The sequence below is a fragment of the Dromiciops gliroides genome, chromosome 1 (genome assembly GCF_019393635.1).
Source record: "Dromiciops gliroides isolate mDroGli1 chromosome 1, mDroGli1.pri, whole genome shotgun sequence".
Lineage (NCBI taxonomy): Eukaryota > Metazoa > Chordata > Mammalia > Microbiotheria > Microbiotheriidae > Dromiciops > Dromiciops gliroides.
The window spans coordinates 273,117,323-273,134,703 of record NC_057861.1 but is presented as its reverse complement, the minus strand read 5'-3'; the positions used below and the strand labels follow the sequence as shown (position 1 = coordinate 273,134,703).

Genomic DNA, 17,381 nt, shown 5'->3' with positions numbered 1-17,381 from the left:
CTGGGCAGATAAGAAGTTTCAGGAACCAGAGCTCTAAGGGAACAAGATTGAAGAAGTTTTTTGTTGGTTTCCAGACAAGTATTTTTGCCCTTCCTTAAAAAAACCAGAAATCACTAGAAAATGTCAACAACCTAGCTTTTGAAGCATGGGTTGTTCCTCCACGTGTGCACCCTGATAATACATGTTGCTGTGGATACAACTCTTCCCACAGAAATTGTTTTTGTTCATGGGAGAGCGAGCCCCAACTTTATAAGAGGAACAATTTGTTGCTATTTTTCTTACCAGGACATTTTATTAAATATTATTTCCTCAAACTAAGTATATCTTATGTCTATTCTATGTAGATATTGTTGTGGGCTCCCAAACAATTTTTTTTTTAATTTTTTTTTTTTTTTTTAGTGAGGCAATTGGGGTTAAGTGACTTGCCCAGAGTCACACGGCTAGTAAGTGTTAAGTGTTTGAGTCCGGATTTGAACTCAGGTACTTCTGACTCCAGGGCCAGTGCTCTATCCACTGCGCCACCGAGCTGCCCCTCCCAAGCAATTTTTAAGAGATGTAGCTGCATGGAGTACCTTGAAATTAAGATAGCTATTGTTTAATGGACCCACACCATGAGTTAATGGAGGGGGATTCTCCACACTTGTTAAAGATATATTGGAGAAAAGAAGTTCAAAGAAAGGATTGGCTGCTTCCTGGGGTAGATGAGATGTGATTATTGACAATAGAGAAAAGGAAGAACTGCCCAGCTCTTATATTGCCTCTGTTTTCTCTGTCAAGGAGAATGACCTTTGGACTAGAAAGGACAGAAAAAAAGGAGTTTGGGGACTGATAGGGAGTTGATGCCCAAGATGAATAAGGAGATCATAAGAGAACACCTACTTGACCTTGATGAGTTCAGATCATCTGGCCCAGATGAACTACATCTTAAGGTACTGAAAGAAATGGTGTCTGTGATTAATTACTGAGCTATCCTCAATAACACTGTAAACATAATGAAAAATAGAGAAGCACTTGAAAGACTAGAAAAGTTCAAATATTGTCTCAATGGCTTTTCTTCTTGTTATAACTATATGCCAGGGTGTTTGACTTTGATTCTTGGCAAAATTCTAGAACATGTTAATTTAGAGATGGTTAATTAATGTCTAGAAAGTCAAATAGTAATAATAAAAAACCAGCATGGCCTCATCAAGAATAGATCATAGCAAGTTCACCTTATTTTCTTTTTTGGCAGAACTGACGTTAAGGGAATACCATATGTAGATTTTAACAAAATATTTTATGAAGTCTCCTCATACTGTTCTTATGGAAAGATTTAGGGAACTAAATGATAGTATAATCAGCAGATTTGTTGGGGGGTTTTTTATTTTTATTTTTTTAGCAGATTTGTTGTTCAGTCATTTCTGGCTCTTCATGACCCCATAGACACTAATACCAGACATGGGGTTTTGGGGGGTTTTTGGGGGGTTTTTGGCAAAGATACTAAAGTGGTTTGCCATTTCCTTCTCTAATGGATTAAAGCAAACAGAGGCTTACTTGCTCAGGGTCACCTACCTAATAAGTGTCTAAGGCCACATTTGAACTTGGGTATTCCTGACTGCAGGCCCAACTCACTATCCACTGAGCCACCTTAGCTGCCTTAGAGTCAACAGATTGCCTGGTCTCAAAGAATAAGTCATCAGTGCTTTTATGTTGACTTGGCAAGAGTTCTCCAGTGGAATGCCCAAGGGATCTATGCTCTTAAACATTTTTTCAGTGTCCTAAATAAAGACATAGATATTATGTTTATCAGATGTGAAGGTGACAGAAATCTGAAAGGGATAACTAATGATGACAGAGATAAAGTCTGAAAAAATTTTAAAAAGCTAGAATGTTGGACTAAATCTTGAGGCAGCATGGAACAGTGGAAAAGACACTGACTGGAATCAGGTCCCGGGTTCAGTCATTACTGTGACCGAACCCTATGTAAGCAAGTCACTTAACCTTCCCACACCTCAATTTCCTCATCTGTAAAATGAGGAAGTTCAACGAGATAGCTTCTTAATACCCTTTCAGACATCAATTTATATTACTCTACTCTGACGAAAATGAAAATTAATTGGCATAAATGTAAATTTTACATTTGGGTTTGTCAAATTAGCTTTAGATTTCCAGCATGTTAAAGATGTGGCCAGACACCAATTCATCTGAAGATCTTGGGATCTTAGAATCAAAGGTCTATAGAAATTAACAGTGTGATATGCGTGATCTTGGTATCCATTGAGAGGTATGTTGTTGTTCAGTTATGTCAATTCTTTGTGACCCCATTTGGGGTTTTCTTGGCAAAGATATTGGAGTGGTTTGCCATTTCCTTTTCCAGCTCATTTTACACATGAGGAAACTGAGGCAAAAAGGGCTAAATGACTTGCCCAGGCTCATACAGCTATTAAGAGTCTGAGGCCAGATTTGAACTCAGGAAAGTGAGTCTTCCTGATGCTAGGCCCTACACTCCATCTACTGGACTATCTAGAGAAGTATAGCTTCCAGGAATAAGGAGTAGATAGTCCCACTGTACTCTGCCCCAGTCAGAACATCTAGAGTTTGGGGTTTAATTCAGAGCTAGAGAAAATTCAGAGGGGGCAACCAGAATGTTGAAGGGTCCCAAGTCTATGTCATATGAAGATTGGTCAGAGTAGCTGGGGGTATTAGCCTGGGGAAGAAAAAGCTTCAGTGGGGGAGATGGGGAACATGATAGCAGTTTATGAGTTTGTAAGGCTATCATGTGGAAGGATTATATTTGTTTTGTTTGGCACTACAGGGCAGAAATAGGATCAATGAGTGGAAGTTGTAAAGACACAAACTAAAGCTTGATTATAAAGAGAAAAATCCCTAAAATTAGAGCTATTCAGAAGTGGCAGGTGCTGCCTCAGGAAAGAATGAGTTCCCCCCTCATTGAAGGTCTTCAAGCACAGGTGGGTATATTGTAGTGGGGATTTTTTTTTTAGTATGAGCTGGATTATGGGGAATGAATTTCTTCTCCACACTTCACCCTGACCATGCATGTTACTATGTGTACACTCCTCCCATAGATATTGCTTTTTATTCATGGGAAAGTGAGCCTATTTGGCTTTTGAGGACTTTCCTAAATCTGAAATTCTGTGGATAGAATATATACCTAGAAAGTTATGCTTCATCATAGTATGGAAATTAACTTGGGTTCTTGAAGATTCTACCCATGGAAGACAGTTGGATGGGTCCTGCCTAGCTGAAAACCTTTCAAGACCGACCTAGTAGTAGACTGTGGTTACATTATGTTTAAAGATGCTCATCACTAGTTTGGCCACAAAGTGATGAAATGTTTTAACCACTGACCCTTGAAGACACCCTACAATTTTTATAGGGTTTTCTCACAAAACTTTTTTGGTTTTTGTTTGTTTGTTTGTTTTTGCGGGGCATTGGGGGTTAAGTGACTTGCCCAAGGTCACACAGCTAGTGTCAGTTGTCTGAGGCTGGATTTGAACTCAGGTACTCCTGAATCCAGGGCCAGTGCTTTATCCACTGCACCACCTAGCTGCCCAGTAGTTTTGGGGTTTTTTTTTGTTTGTTTCCCACAAAATTACTGATCCTCCAAATAGTGAAACAAATTTATCAGAAGACTAAGTGAAAAACATTTCTTTGTCTTATGCCATCAGGGATATAGAAAACAATTGGAGGACAGTATCTTCCACCAAAAAGTATATTTGATTGTAGGAAGAACCAGAAGATCAATAAAAATACATTAATTGTTTACTGTGAGCCAAACACTGTGCTAAGTGCTGGGAATACAAAGAAAGGGGAAAATAGCCACTGACTGCCAACTCTCATTCCAATGGGAGAAGCAATACATAAATATATATATGTACATATGAGATACATATAGAGTAGATGGAGATAATTTCCTAGGTGAAGGCACTGGAAACTAGGTTTCAGAACATTTTAATAGGCAAAATGTGAAGGAATGGTTTTGTTGTTTTTTTGTTTTTTTAATGATGTGCCAGATTTTCTTACAGACTATTTATTGAACCTATACCTGAAGCCCATAGGGTTGAGCCTTTTGGTCTTACCTCTTGTCCTTATCTTCACTAGTAATTCATGTGTGTGTATGTCTATGTACCAGGAGCATTGAAATGACTCTCTTCATTTCCTGAGGTCACCAGGGAATCTGGTAGGCAATGAGGTTCAAATCCCAGAACCCACTGAAATCACCCAGACACAACATTCCAGATTCTCTTAGCCTCGTCCTTTTCATACTTGCCATTGTTGCAGTCAGTATGTACCTGGAAGTCTAAAGGACAGTGTTAGTATTAGAGAGTAGATTGAATTTTCCATTTATTATTGAAATTCTTAATTACCAATACCTTAGCTGCCTTTTAAGTGCAAGGCCCCATGGGCCTGAGCTAACATTTATGAAATGTCCTAAGGATTGAAATAAAGGTAGCATCCCAGTGGCTTGGGTTCACTCTTCATGTGATATGTTCCACTCCTCTGTGGAACTATTTCCATGGTTCCTGCTTGGATATTCACACATCAGTTCATCAAAAAAGCCTTTATTAAATGCCTACTATGTGCCAGGCACTGTGCTAAGTGCTGAGGATACCAAGAAAGGCAAAAGAAGACAGTCTCAGAGTCTGCTCCAAGAGCTTACAGTCTAATGGAGGAGACAATGTGAAAACAGCTCTATACAAACAAGACGTGTTTAGGATAAGGTGTAGATGAACATCAGTGGGAAGGCAGCAGCATTAAGGAAAATTAGAAAATGCTTATCTTAGAAGATGGGATTTTATCAAGGACTTGTCAGGAGGCAGGGAAGGAGGGGAGAACATTTCGACATTTGCCAGGGCACATTCCTAGAGTTGGGAAATGGGGTGTTTTGTTTGAGGAATAAGAATGAGGCCAGTTTCATTCATATAAGATAACATACTTAGGCTCATTGTCAACGGGCTTAATTTAGCCTCTATGCCTGTGTCTTTTCTTGATCGTTGTCTTTGCAAAATTTGTCTAATCTTTTTGGCATGTGATTTGACATCTCCCTATGAGGTGTTTTTTTTTTTGGTGGGGCAGTGGGGGTTAAGTGACTTGCCCAGGGTCACACAGCTAGTAAGTGTCAAGTGTCTGAGGTTGGATTTGAACTCAGGTACTCCTGAATCCAGGACCAGTGCTTTAACCACTGCGCCACCTAGCTGCCCCGTGATTTGACATCTCCATAGTGCTATAATATCATGTTTTATTTTCAGCACATTGGGACCCAAAGGTTTTCACAGCTTATGATGTATTTCGTGTAAGTCTTATCACATCAGAGCTCATTGTTAAGGAGATAGACACACAACGGAATGGAATCAAAGCTATCTTTGATCTGGAAGGATGGCAGTTTTCTCATGCCTTTCAAATCAGCCCATCTGTTTCCAAGAAGATTGCTGCTGTGCTAACAGTAAGTATAATCCAGAAATTTTAATTATAAGTGTTAGGATTAATATTTGCAAGCAGTGTTCACATGTGGTGACATTTGTGACTAATGCTAGGCTGAATTTAGTAGAAGTTTAGTATAAAAATGGCCTCTTTACAGTAAAAATAAATATTATGGTTAATATTATCTCCATTTTACATTTAGGAAAACTGAGACTTGAAGATATTAAAGTCATTCTAGTCACTGTGCTATGTTGGAACAAACTTAAATAAGAATTGGACTTTTTTTCCAACCTACTTACTCCTTCTACTGATCACGTCATATATCATGAAATGAAATAAAGTTATTTGGGAAGCTTTGACTTTAACTGAAGCTTATATGTAGCACAAAATCTGAGACTATGAGTTTGTACCCTAAAATATTTTTGCACTTACCTTGCTAAGCAGTGTAAATTGTGTGTCATCTAAATAAATGAGTCCCAAGAAAACAATAGATTTCTCTGTCTGTAAAATCAAAAGAAACTAACATGCAAAGACACATAATAGCTCAGATGTCATAACTTTTAGAAAAACTGTAATGGCTGTCAACAGGACCATTTCTTTCATTTTTGGAACCCAGCATAATACTTTTAATGTAGTAGGCACTTAATATTTGTTGAATTAATAGGTCAGAAACTGATTTTAGGGATGCATGTAGTAAAGTATGTGTGTATGTACATCAATTTGAAAATCTGGTGCTAATATCTTATTTGTTATTGTTGTTCAGTCATTCAGTTATGTCCAATTCCACATGACCTCATGGACTTTTGTCCATGAACTTTTGTCATGGACTTTCCCAGGATCACAGGGCTATTAAGTGTCAAGTGTCTGAGGCCAGATTTGAACCAAGGTCCTCCTGAATCCAGGGCCGGTGCTTTATCCACTGTGCCATCTAGCTGCCTATGGGGTTTTCTTGGCAAAGATACTGAAGTGGTTTACATTTCTTTCTCTAGTGAATTAAGGCAAACAGGTTAAGTGACTTGCTCAGGGTCACACATCTAGTAAATGTCTGAGGTCAGATTTGAACTCAGGTCTTCCTGACTCCAGGCCCCAGGTTCTATCCACTGTACCACCTAGCTGCCCCTTTTATACTTTATGCCAGTGTCCAAAATGAGTAATGAAAATCTTTGTCCAGACTAATTCTAAGATGTATATATAATTGTGGGGGGAGATTTTCTATTCTATTGTGAATTTTGTGTTTTGTTTTGTTTTGTTTTACCCTGAGTTGAACTGTATGATCTAAATTCCTTGCTTTTTGTTTACTTTTATCTGTAAGTCGGACAAACTTTTATAATGAAAACTGTTTTTAAAAATCATAATTCTGATTAGGTTTTGAGTATAATAAATGTACTAAAGAAGAACTTCACTTGCATTTTGTTTATAATTAAATTGTATTAGTATTTTTTTTTGCTTTTTTGCTGATGCATTTATTTATTTTTTTTAAAGGACTCTTTCCCTTTAAAAGTTCGTGGTATCCATTTGATAAATGAGCCTATGATCTTCCATACTGTCTTTTCTCTGATTAAACCTTTTCTGACTGAAAAAATTAAGGAACGGGTGAGTAATATTTTAAAATCATTTGTTTTATGGTGATGTGCAAGTTATGGTTTTTCATAGCCTCTCTTTGGCTTTTAGGCACCTAGGTTATGCAAAGTTGAAAATGAAGTCAGGAACACCTGAGTTTGAATCCTGCCTTACGCTACTGGTGTGACTCAAATCACTTAGTCTCTCTCAGGTTTAATGCCATTATCTGTAAAATGAGACACCTGCCTCATAAGTTTGTTGTAAAAATCAAATTAGATAATATATAGAAAGTGCTGTATAAACACTGAAGTTCTGCATAAATGCTAGCTATCATTTTTATCATTAAATATGTTGAAATCAGCTAATGTTTATTTTTCATAAAAATTAGAAGGCAATGATAAGTTATATCTATCTCAGTTGCAGTAAAACCTTAGCAGTTGACAAAATAGAACTAAATAGACTGATGATAGAAAATTAAAAGAAAAAAAATTGAGAAAAATCTTTGTCATAAACTTAAAAAAAAAATAAGTCAGCGATCTGGTTTAGAAATGCCTAGGAAGTGGTTTGGTTCCAGGGAAGATACGTGAAAGTTCACCTTATTGGAGTCCATGGTTTCAGGGGCAGAGTTCAAGGGTGAGGAGAACGAGAAAGAAAGCCACAAAGCACATTGAGAATGATCAGTGATAGGGAAGCCTGGATTCCTACATGATAAAGCAGTTCAACATCCAAAAAATTCCTAATGGTGACAATATTTCTGCTTTTTAAAGACCTCTAAAGGATGGTGTTCCTACAGCCTTCCTTTGTAATCATAGAATCATTGATTTAGACCTAAAAGCTAGAGATCATGTAGTACAAAGCTTCTTAAACTTATGGGTCTGAACTGAATATGGGGGTCACAAAAAGTATGGCAGTAAATGTTTGATTTGTATACCTATTTTATATGCCTGTATACCCAGGGTCCTATAAAGATTTCTCAAGCAAAAAAGGGTTGAGAGGGGGAAAAGTTTAAGAAGCCCTGATCTAGTACCACCCCCTCCTTGTACTGATGAGGAAAAAGAGGCCCAGAATGATTAAGTGATTTGCTACTAGTCAGTGACCAAGTAAGTAATAGCACAGAGCAGGATTCTGACCCAGGTCCTCTGACTTCAGATCTATCTTTTCCATTGCACCAGAGGGATGTATAGTAATATAGCTTAATAATATAATAATATAGCTTAATATCATGTCCTATGTTCAGATGTTAAGCTGGAATCAAGCTTCCATATTACTGCTAGATGATGTCTATAGGATGCTCAGCATCTCAGTGTTTAAAAATATTCAATGTAACAGCCTAAAATCCTTCTTTCTGAAGACAAACCCATGTTTTATGTTTTATGGAATGGGGAAGTAGCTATTTACCATCATATTTGTAATTCTTTCTATATCTAAAGATCATTATGTAGTTTGTTCTAAGAAGTGAGCAGAATGAAAGCCCAAAAAGACCAGGAAGTAAAAATTTGGTTAATCAAGGAAAGTATCCCAGTAGATAAAAACTGTTATGAAAGACTCAAAATAGGAAGGGGAAAAAATTCAACCAATTTTCTCACTCTCAGCCATTCAACAGTACCCCCTTTAGTTTTCTTATTTAGGCTTTCCTGAGCCAACTTCAACCAACTGATCTTATTTTTAATATTTGAGACCACATCAAGAACAAAGCACTGGTCAATATGTTTGAGATTTGAGAAGAAGATTATTTTTACAACAGAATGAACTTGGCACTGGATTTTCAATTCTTTCATAATAATATTTTTAGAACTCAACATGATAAATTCTGAAGATTTATAAAAATATGGAATTTCAGATTTTTGACTAGTGATAACTTTCTCTACTTTTTTTTTTTTTTGTGGGGCAATGGGGGTTAAGCGATTTGCCCGGGGTCACACAGCTAGTAAGTGTCAAGTGTCTGAGGCCGGATTTGAACTCAGGTACTCCTGAATCCAGGGCCGGTGCTTTATCCACTGCACCACCTAGCCGCCCCTCTCTTCATTTCTCATTACCCTAAGGAATAAAGGTATAAAGACATTATTCTTAGCATAATATACCTAAGATGTGTGCATAATGGTTGCATGAACTTGCATGATTACAAATATTTATTGAGCATCCTTCAATGATTACTTTGCTGAGAATCAGTTGTATATAAGAAAGTTAAATTCACAAAATGTTGAATTTTAGAGTATAATTTTTTTTCTTTCACAAGGGAAAAGATTCCTTTTCAACCTACTTATCCTGATTTCTCCATAACTATAACCATGAAAATGGTTTTAGGGATTCCAGAAAGTCAGTGTAAATAATGAATGTTCATGTGTTTCAAACCTAGCTTCAATAGGGGTCTTATATATCAGAGTCAAACTAAGTTCAGAACTGAGAGTGTTGTAACCCTTTGTACCCATCAAAAACTAGGAAAGATGCAGTCTTTAATATAATATGACATCCAAACTCAATCTCATTTCTTTCAAGTTGTTAGAGTATCCCTGTTGTATGTTGTAGACTTTCATTTGGAAATAGGTTTTCGTCTCTTTCTTCTATGTTGAAAAGGGGAAAGACAGACGCTTTCTAAAACTACTATTTCTTTCAGATTCATCTTCATGGAAGCAGTTATAAACAAAGCTTATCGCAGCATTTTCCAGACATTCTGCCCCTAGAATATGGTGGTGAGACATGTTCCATGGAGGACCTTTGCCAAGAGTGGAGAGATTTTATAATGAACTCAGAAGATTATCTTCATAGCATTTCTCAGGATGTCCAGTAACACATTATCATAAGATAAACCATAAAATAGGTTTTACTAATTCAAATCCTGGGGAAATACATCTCCATGGTAACTACATGGCATAATAACCACTACCAAATGCAATTTTCTAAAATGTGAACTTCAGAATGTGAAAGTACTTTAATGAGGACAGAAATGGATATTGTCTATTTTTTAAAATTTTTAAACAGAATTTTCCACCAATTTTTAGAAAATTACATAGTTGTTACACCTCAGAAAGTATTATGGGAAATTGTTGCATCTTAATCTTGAGTAAGTTATATCAGAGCTAGACATGACAAAGCTGACCTCCATTGGAGGTAAATTGCATATCTTTGGAATATACATCAAAGAAATACTCCTGTAGTTGTTTCCTGTAGAAACAACACGAAGTCAATTCCCAGTTCAATGGAATCTATAAAGTGCTTCATCAAAAGAATGAGTAACAAAAAACTCACCTGTGACAAGTGCAGTTCAAATCATTTGGTTATGGAAACTGCTGAATTTGGAATCTGACTTGTGATGTATGAAGTTACTTTCTCAGGCCAGAAAGAGAGAGAAAATGATGAATTCATCTCAGGGAAATGGAATTTTAGCTGCTTTACACAATGAAACACTGTAGCTGAAGCTCGACAGCATATCATGTATTCATGTACATCATATATCAATCTGTGTGAAACTTCTCACATCGTTATGGACAAAGAAAAAAATGTGGAAGATGTTTCATGTATAGCTAATAATTTTTCAGTTCTGGTGTGTGTATGTGTGTGTCCCTACCCACATAGTAATCATGCTTTTTATTTTCCCTTATGATGAGATAATTGTTTTAGTTTCCACATAGGCACAAGAATTTGGAGATAGTGTCTATTTGTCTTATATAACCTAATTTTAACATAAGCACAGTATTAATTGAATAATAAGAAACCAAAAATTAAAGAATAAAGGAAATATTGGCATTATTTTAATATAATTGGGGAGCAGTTTGGAATAGTGGGAAAAAACACTGCATCAGAAGATCTAAGTTCAAATCCAAACTCTTTTACTTACTATCTGTGAGATTCTGGGGAATTTCCTCATTGGTAAAATTAGAAAGTTAAACCACAATTCTAAAGTCCATTTTTAGATTTACTATAAACCCTATGATCTTAGAAATGTCATTTAACTAGAATTTTCAATGCTTTGTCTTTTAGGTGTTTTTTTTAATAGTAGCAGTTGTGCAATTAGATTAGGAAGCCCTAGAAATGTTAATCAGTCTTATGAAAAATAATGCCAGATAATTAAAACGTCCTATTTAAACTATTCTTAGTGCACAAGAGCACATCAAAAGAAGAGAATATAATTCAGCCCCCATATTTAATATAGATTTCAATTTATAATATAAGGTTCTATATTTGCCATTTTGCCACTTTTTACTTGTATCTTCAATTTGAAAGAAGAAAACTGTTTTGGAGCTGCCTTTTCATACAAGTAGAGTACTCATGATGTAATGTGATCCTTGTTGAATGGATACAGGAAGAGTTTTTTCTCCTAGTATAAGAAAAATAGTCTAATTAGGTGACACTGATATTATTGATGCCATGTAATTAGTTATTTCTATGATCTCTACACATTATTCTATCTTTTTCTAGTATACAGATCTCTTTATAACATTAAAAAAATGTACCATGAGATTCATTGATTGAGAAAGCTGCATTGAATTTGTATTCAGTTTATGGGATATCATCAATCACCATGGGAAACTCCCCATATGAGAACTCCCTCTACCAATATTTTTCACCATTTTTATTCATTAATCACAGCAGTGTCTACATATATATTTTTCAAAATTATGTGCAAAGATTGATTTAGTCTGTACAAGGCATATTGAATTTGTAGATTCATGTTTGGATTCACAGACTCCTTGCAAAATCACCAGCTCAGTGCCTCACAGATGGAGAACCACTGTTCTGTTGTTGTTCAGTCATTCAGTCATGTCCAACTCTTTGTGACCCCATGGACCAGAGCACAAGAGGCCCTTCTAACGTCCATTATCACCCAAGTCTGTCCAAGCTCATGCTTATGCTTCCAGGACAATCTCTGCTGTCTTCTTCTGCCTTCAATCTTTCCCAACATGAGAGTCTTTTCCAGTGAGTCCTGACTTTTTACTTGTGGCCAAAGTATTTATGTTTCCGCGTCAGTATTTGTCCCAATGAATAGTATGAATTAATTTCTTTTAAGTATTGGCCGGTTTGATCTCCTTGCTGTTTAAGGGACAATTGAAAAGCTTCAGTTCTACAGCACTCAGCCTTTCTTATATTGCACCTCTCCCAGGTATACATTGCTAATGGAAAAACCGTAGATTTGACCACATAGACCTTTGTCGGTAAAGCAATATTTACTTTTTAGTGTGCTGTCCAGATGTACCATAGCTCTCCTTCCAGGGAGCAAGTGTCTTTTTTTTTTTTTTTTTAGTGAGGCAATTGGGGCTAAGTGACTTGCCCAGGGTCACACAGCTAGTACGTGTTAAGTGTCTAAGGCCGGATTTGAACTCAGGTCCTCCTGACTCCAGGGTCAGTGCTCTATCCACTGCACCACCTAGCTGCCCCGCAAGTGTCTTTTCATTTCATGACCACAATCACTGTCTGCAATGATTTTTGAGCATATAAATGAGAATATAAAATCTGACACTTTTTCCATTTCTTCTCCCTCTTTTTACCATGAAGTATTGAAACCAGGTGCCATGATCTTAGTTGTTTTGTTTTGGGTTTTTTATGTTAAGCTTCAAGCTTACTTTTACACTCACCTCTTTCACACTTCTTAATTCTTCTTCACTTTCTGTCATCAGAGTAGTGTAGTCTGCATTTCTGAGATTATTTATATTCCTCCTGACAACCTCAACTCTGGCTTTTGATTCATCCAGCCTGGCATTTCACATGATGTACTCTGCATATAAGTTATAAATATGGTGACAATGTACAGCCTTGTCCTTCCCAATCTTAAACCAGTAGGCTGTTCTGTGACTGGTTCTAACTGTTGCGTCTTGACCCACATACAGCTGCCTCAGGAGACAAGTAAGATAATATGGTTCTCCCATCTCTTTGAGGACTTGCCACATTTTGTTGTGATCCAAAGTCAAAGGTTTTAGTGTAGTCAGTTGAAGCAGAAGAATGTTTCTCTGGAACATCCTTGCTTTGTCCATCATCCAGTCATAGTGTTGGCAGTTTGGTCTCTGATTCCTCTACCTCTTTGAAAGCCAGCCTACACTTGTGGTAATTCTCAATTTACATATTGCTGAAGCCTACCTTACAGAATCTTATGCATAACCTTGCTGCCATGTGAAATGAGAGTAGTTGTTCAGTAATCTGAACATTCTTTGGCATTGCCTCTCTTTAGGATTGTGATTTAAACTGATCTTTTCCAATCCTGTGTCTACTGTTGAGTTTTCCAAGTTTTCTGGCATAGAGTACAGCTCTTTAACAGCATCATCTTTTAGACTTTTAAATAGCTCAGCTGGAATTCTATTACCTCCACTAGCCTTATTCTTAGTAATGCTTCCTAAGGCCCACTTGACTTTGTTCTCCAGGATGAATGGCTCTAGATCAGTAACCACATCACTGTGGTTATTTAGTTCTTCTGTATATTCTTGCCACCTCTTCATAATTTCTTCTACTTCTGTTAAGTCCCTACCATTTTTGTCTTATGCCCATTTTTTTTCATGAAATGTTCCTTTATCTCTAATTATCTTAACAAGATCTGTTCTTTACCATTCTGTTGTTTGCTTCTATTTCTCTGCATTGCTCATTTAAGAAAAGTTTTTTATGTTTCCTTCATAGTCTCTGGAATTTTGTAGTTGGGTATATCCTTTCCCTTTTGTTTTCCTTCTTTGCTCAGTTATTCATAAAGCTTCATCTTTGGAATGTTTGTTGTTGCTATTGTTGTCGTTGTTGCTGCCTCCTATACAATATTGTGAACTTCTGTTGATAGTTCTTCAGGTGCTTTATCTACCAATATAATCCCTTAAATCTATTCATCATCCCCACTTCATATTCATATAGGTTGGTATTGATGTTGGTCTATACAATCTGATGGTTTTGCCTATTTTCTTCAATTTAAGTCTAAATTTTACAATAAAAAGCTTATACTCTCAGGCAGAGTCAGCACCAGGTCTTGTTTTAACTGACTGTATGGATCTTCTCCACTTTTGGTTGCAAAGTATAGTCAGTCATATTTCATTATTATCTCATGATGTCCAATTTTAGTTGTTGAAAAAGAGGATTTTCTATGACCAGCGAGTTATCTTGGCAAAACTCTGCTAGTCTCTGCCCTGGCTTCATTTTATAACCCAAAGCCAAACTTACTTCTTATTTTAATTATCTTTTGACTTCCTATTTTAGAATTCCAATCCCCTATGATGAATGTGAGATCTTTTTTTATTTCTAGAAAATCTTACAGGTCTTCAAAGAATTGAGCAACTTTGGCATCAGTGGTTGGAACATAGATTTGTGTTGTGATATTAGTAGTTTGCCTTGGATTTGAACCGATACTACTTCATCATTTTGGGGATTATACTGCAGTATTGTTTTTCTCACCCTCTTATTGAATGTGAGGTCTGTTCCATTTCTTGTAAGGCATTCTTGCCAACATTAGTATATGTAATGATCATCTGAATCAAATTCATCCCATTCCCACCCATTTAAGAGTCACACAGCTAGTGTCAAGCGTCTGAGTCCGGATTTGAACTCAGGTTCTCCTGAATCCAAGGCCAGTGCTTTATCCATTGCACCACCTAGCTGCCCCCTGCTTCATTCTTTCTAGACCACTTGTACTTGTCTTCCACTCTTCCCAATAACATGTTGGATACTTTCTGACCTAAGGGGGTCATCTTCTGATGTCATATTATCGTTTTAATACTGTCCACAAGGTTTTCTTGGCAAAGATACTGGAGTGATTTGCTGTTTCATTCTCCAGTCAATCACCTTTTGTCTGAACTCTCCACTATGATTGTCTGTCTTGGGTAACCCTGCATGGAATAGTTCATAGTTTCATTGAGGTAAGCAATCCCCTTCTCCTGAAAAGTGATCCAGGAGGGACTATCATTTGGTAAGAATGTAATTAATCAGAGACAGTATGCAAACAACTATGACCCAAGAAGATAATTGGAAGGAAGCTAGAATACAGGGGTGAGGAGTGAGAACATTCCAGGTATGGGAGATAGTCGGTAAAATGTTATTTCTCTATCCTGGAGGCCTAGTCAAGCCTGAGGCTTCTAATAAGCTCTTAAATGTTTGGTGAATTAAAGTCTTCTGGTCAAGCTATACAAGGAGGTTTCTTTGTATTGGATTGCTCATACTTTGAGCAATAGGGTTCCCCATGCCAGAGTGTGCTCTCTCCTCATCTCTTCCTTTCACTCTTCAAGGCTCAACATTATTTCCATGTACCCGGTCATGAACCTCCAGTTCAGTGTTCCCTTTCTCCTCAAATATTGGATATGTGTCTATTTATTGATTTCTTTGTACATATGCTATGTAATATCAGTAGAATTCAGTTCTTGGAGCACATAGAGTTTTGTTTTTAACTTTTTATTCTTAGATTTTGCTAGAGATCTATCTCATGGTAAGGTCTCTATGTTTTTTTTTTTTAATTGAATTGAATATGATTGCTGACCCTCTGATTTTTGTACTATCATAGCAAATGAAAGAAATATTGAAAGCCTCCTCCCCCCCCCCAAAAAAAAAGTAGAATGTAATTAATCTCTTTTTAAAAATGCATTTAACCGGGGGCGGCTAGGTGGCGCAGTGGATAAAGCACCAGCCCTGGATTCAGGAGTACCTGAGTTCAAATCCAGCCTCAGACACTTGACACTTACTAGCTGTGTGACCCTGGGCAAGTCACTTAACCCCCATTGCCCCACAAAAACAAAAACAAAAAAACACACACAAAAAAATGCATTCAACCATTGTTGGTGGAGCTGTGAACTGATCCAACCATTCTGGAGAGCGATTTGGAATTATGCCCAAGGGGCTATAAAGCTGTGCATACCCTTTGACCCAGCAATACCACTTTTGGCTCTTTTTCCCAAAGAGATCATAAAAAAAGGAAAAGGACCCACATGTACAAAAATATTTATAGCTGCTCTTTTTGTGGTGGCAAGGAATTGGAAATTGAGGAGCTGTCCATCAATTGGGGAATGGCTGAACAAGTTGTGGTATATGAATGTAATGGAATTTTATTGTGCTATAAGAAACAATGAGCAGGAGGAGTTCAGAGAAACCTGGAAAGACTTGCATGAACTGATGATGAGTGAGATGAGCAGAATCAGAAGAACATTGTACACAGTATCATCAACATTATGTGTTAATCAACTGTGATAGACTAGATTCGTCTCACCAATACAATGGTACAAGAAAGTTCCAAAGGATTCATGATGGAAAAGGTTCTCCAAATCCAGAAAAAAAAAAAACTGGAATATGGATGCTGATTGAACCATACTATTTCTTTTGGTTTTGGTGCTGTTGTTTTTCTTTTTTGAGGTTTTTCCTTTTTGCTCAGATTCTTCTTTTATAACATGACTAATGCAGAAATAGGTTTAATGTTATTTTATATGTATATATAAACTATGTCAGATTACCTGCTGTCTAGGGGAGGGAGGGAGAAAAATTTGAAATTTGAAATCTTATAAAAGCAAATGTTGAAAACTATCTCTACATATAACTGGAAAATAATAAAATACTTTTATTCAAAAAAATAATAAGGAAGAAGAGAATAAAAATAAGCAACTTCTTACTTTCTGCAAAAAAAAAATGCATTTAACCTTGGTTTAGCATCAGGAGGTTGCGTCTCATTATTCCATTTGTTCATTTTCCATTTCTAGGAGGGAAACTACATCACAAAATTTTCTTTCAAGCATACAAGGAGCTACAAGGTGTTTTCTTACAGTCATTTGATGGCATGTTTAGAATTAATGATGTTTGTTTCTATATGACTGAAACTTTTTTTGGGGGGGGGCACGGGGCAATGAGGGTTAAGTGACTTGCCCAGGGTCACACAGCTAGTAAGTGTCAAGTGTCTGAGGTCGGATTTGAACTCAGGTCCTCCTGAATTCAGGCCCGACACTTTATCCACTGTGCCACCTAGCTGCCCCATGACTGAAACATTTTAATCCACTTCTTTGGTAGTATGCTTAAATAATGATTCTTCAGTAGGTATTTCTTCAAATTAAAGTACATTTATGTGAGGTGCTTTCTGTATGATGGGAAATTGGTTCTAAAATTCTTTTTTCTTAAATACAAGCATGTACTAGAGAAGACCATAAAGACCACTTTGGAATAAAAAGAGAAATTTTAAGGTGGGTAGACAGGCTGTAATAGAAACATTGTCTGCTCATCTGTTATTTTTCTATGATTGTGCCAAGAGTGCCTTTAAAAGATAACTATTTTAAGTATTGAATCTGTTACTGAACTATATATAAGTTAATTTTGCATTTGTTTTAATTATATTGTTCATGGGAAAATAAATATATTTCATCTAATCTATGGTATACTGACTTTTTTTTCCTGTAAATATATATATACAAGACATCTTTTTCAAGAAGTTTTTCAGCCCAAAAAATCAAGAAGCACGACTAAGTAAAAGT

At 36.6% G+C, this 17,381-nt stretch overlaps 1 protein-coding gene across 1 annotated transcript in view; it reads left to right on the top strand.

Annotated features, from left to right (window-relative positions):
• TTPA (alpha tocopherol transfer protein) overlaps positions 1-11,090 on the top strand; it is a 106,905-nt gene extending 95,815 nt beyond the window's left edge. The window contains exons 4-6 of the mRNA XM_043976498.1: positions 5,250-5,443; positions 6,904-7,014; positions 9,596-11,090. Of these exons, the coding sequence (XP_043832433.1) occupies positions 5,250-5,443; positions 6,904-7,014; positions 9,596-9,769 (479 nt within the window). The 3' untranslated portion in view covers positions 9,770-11,090. The remainder of the gene's footprint in view (positions 1-5,249; positions 5,444-6,903; positions 7,015-9,595) is intronic.
• Positions 11,091-17,381: the final 6,291 nt, after the last annotated feature.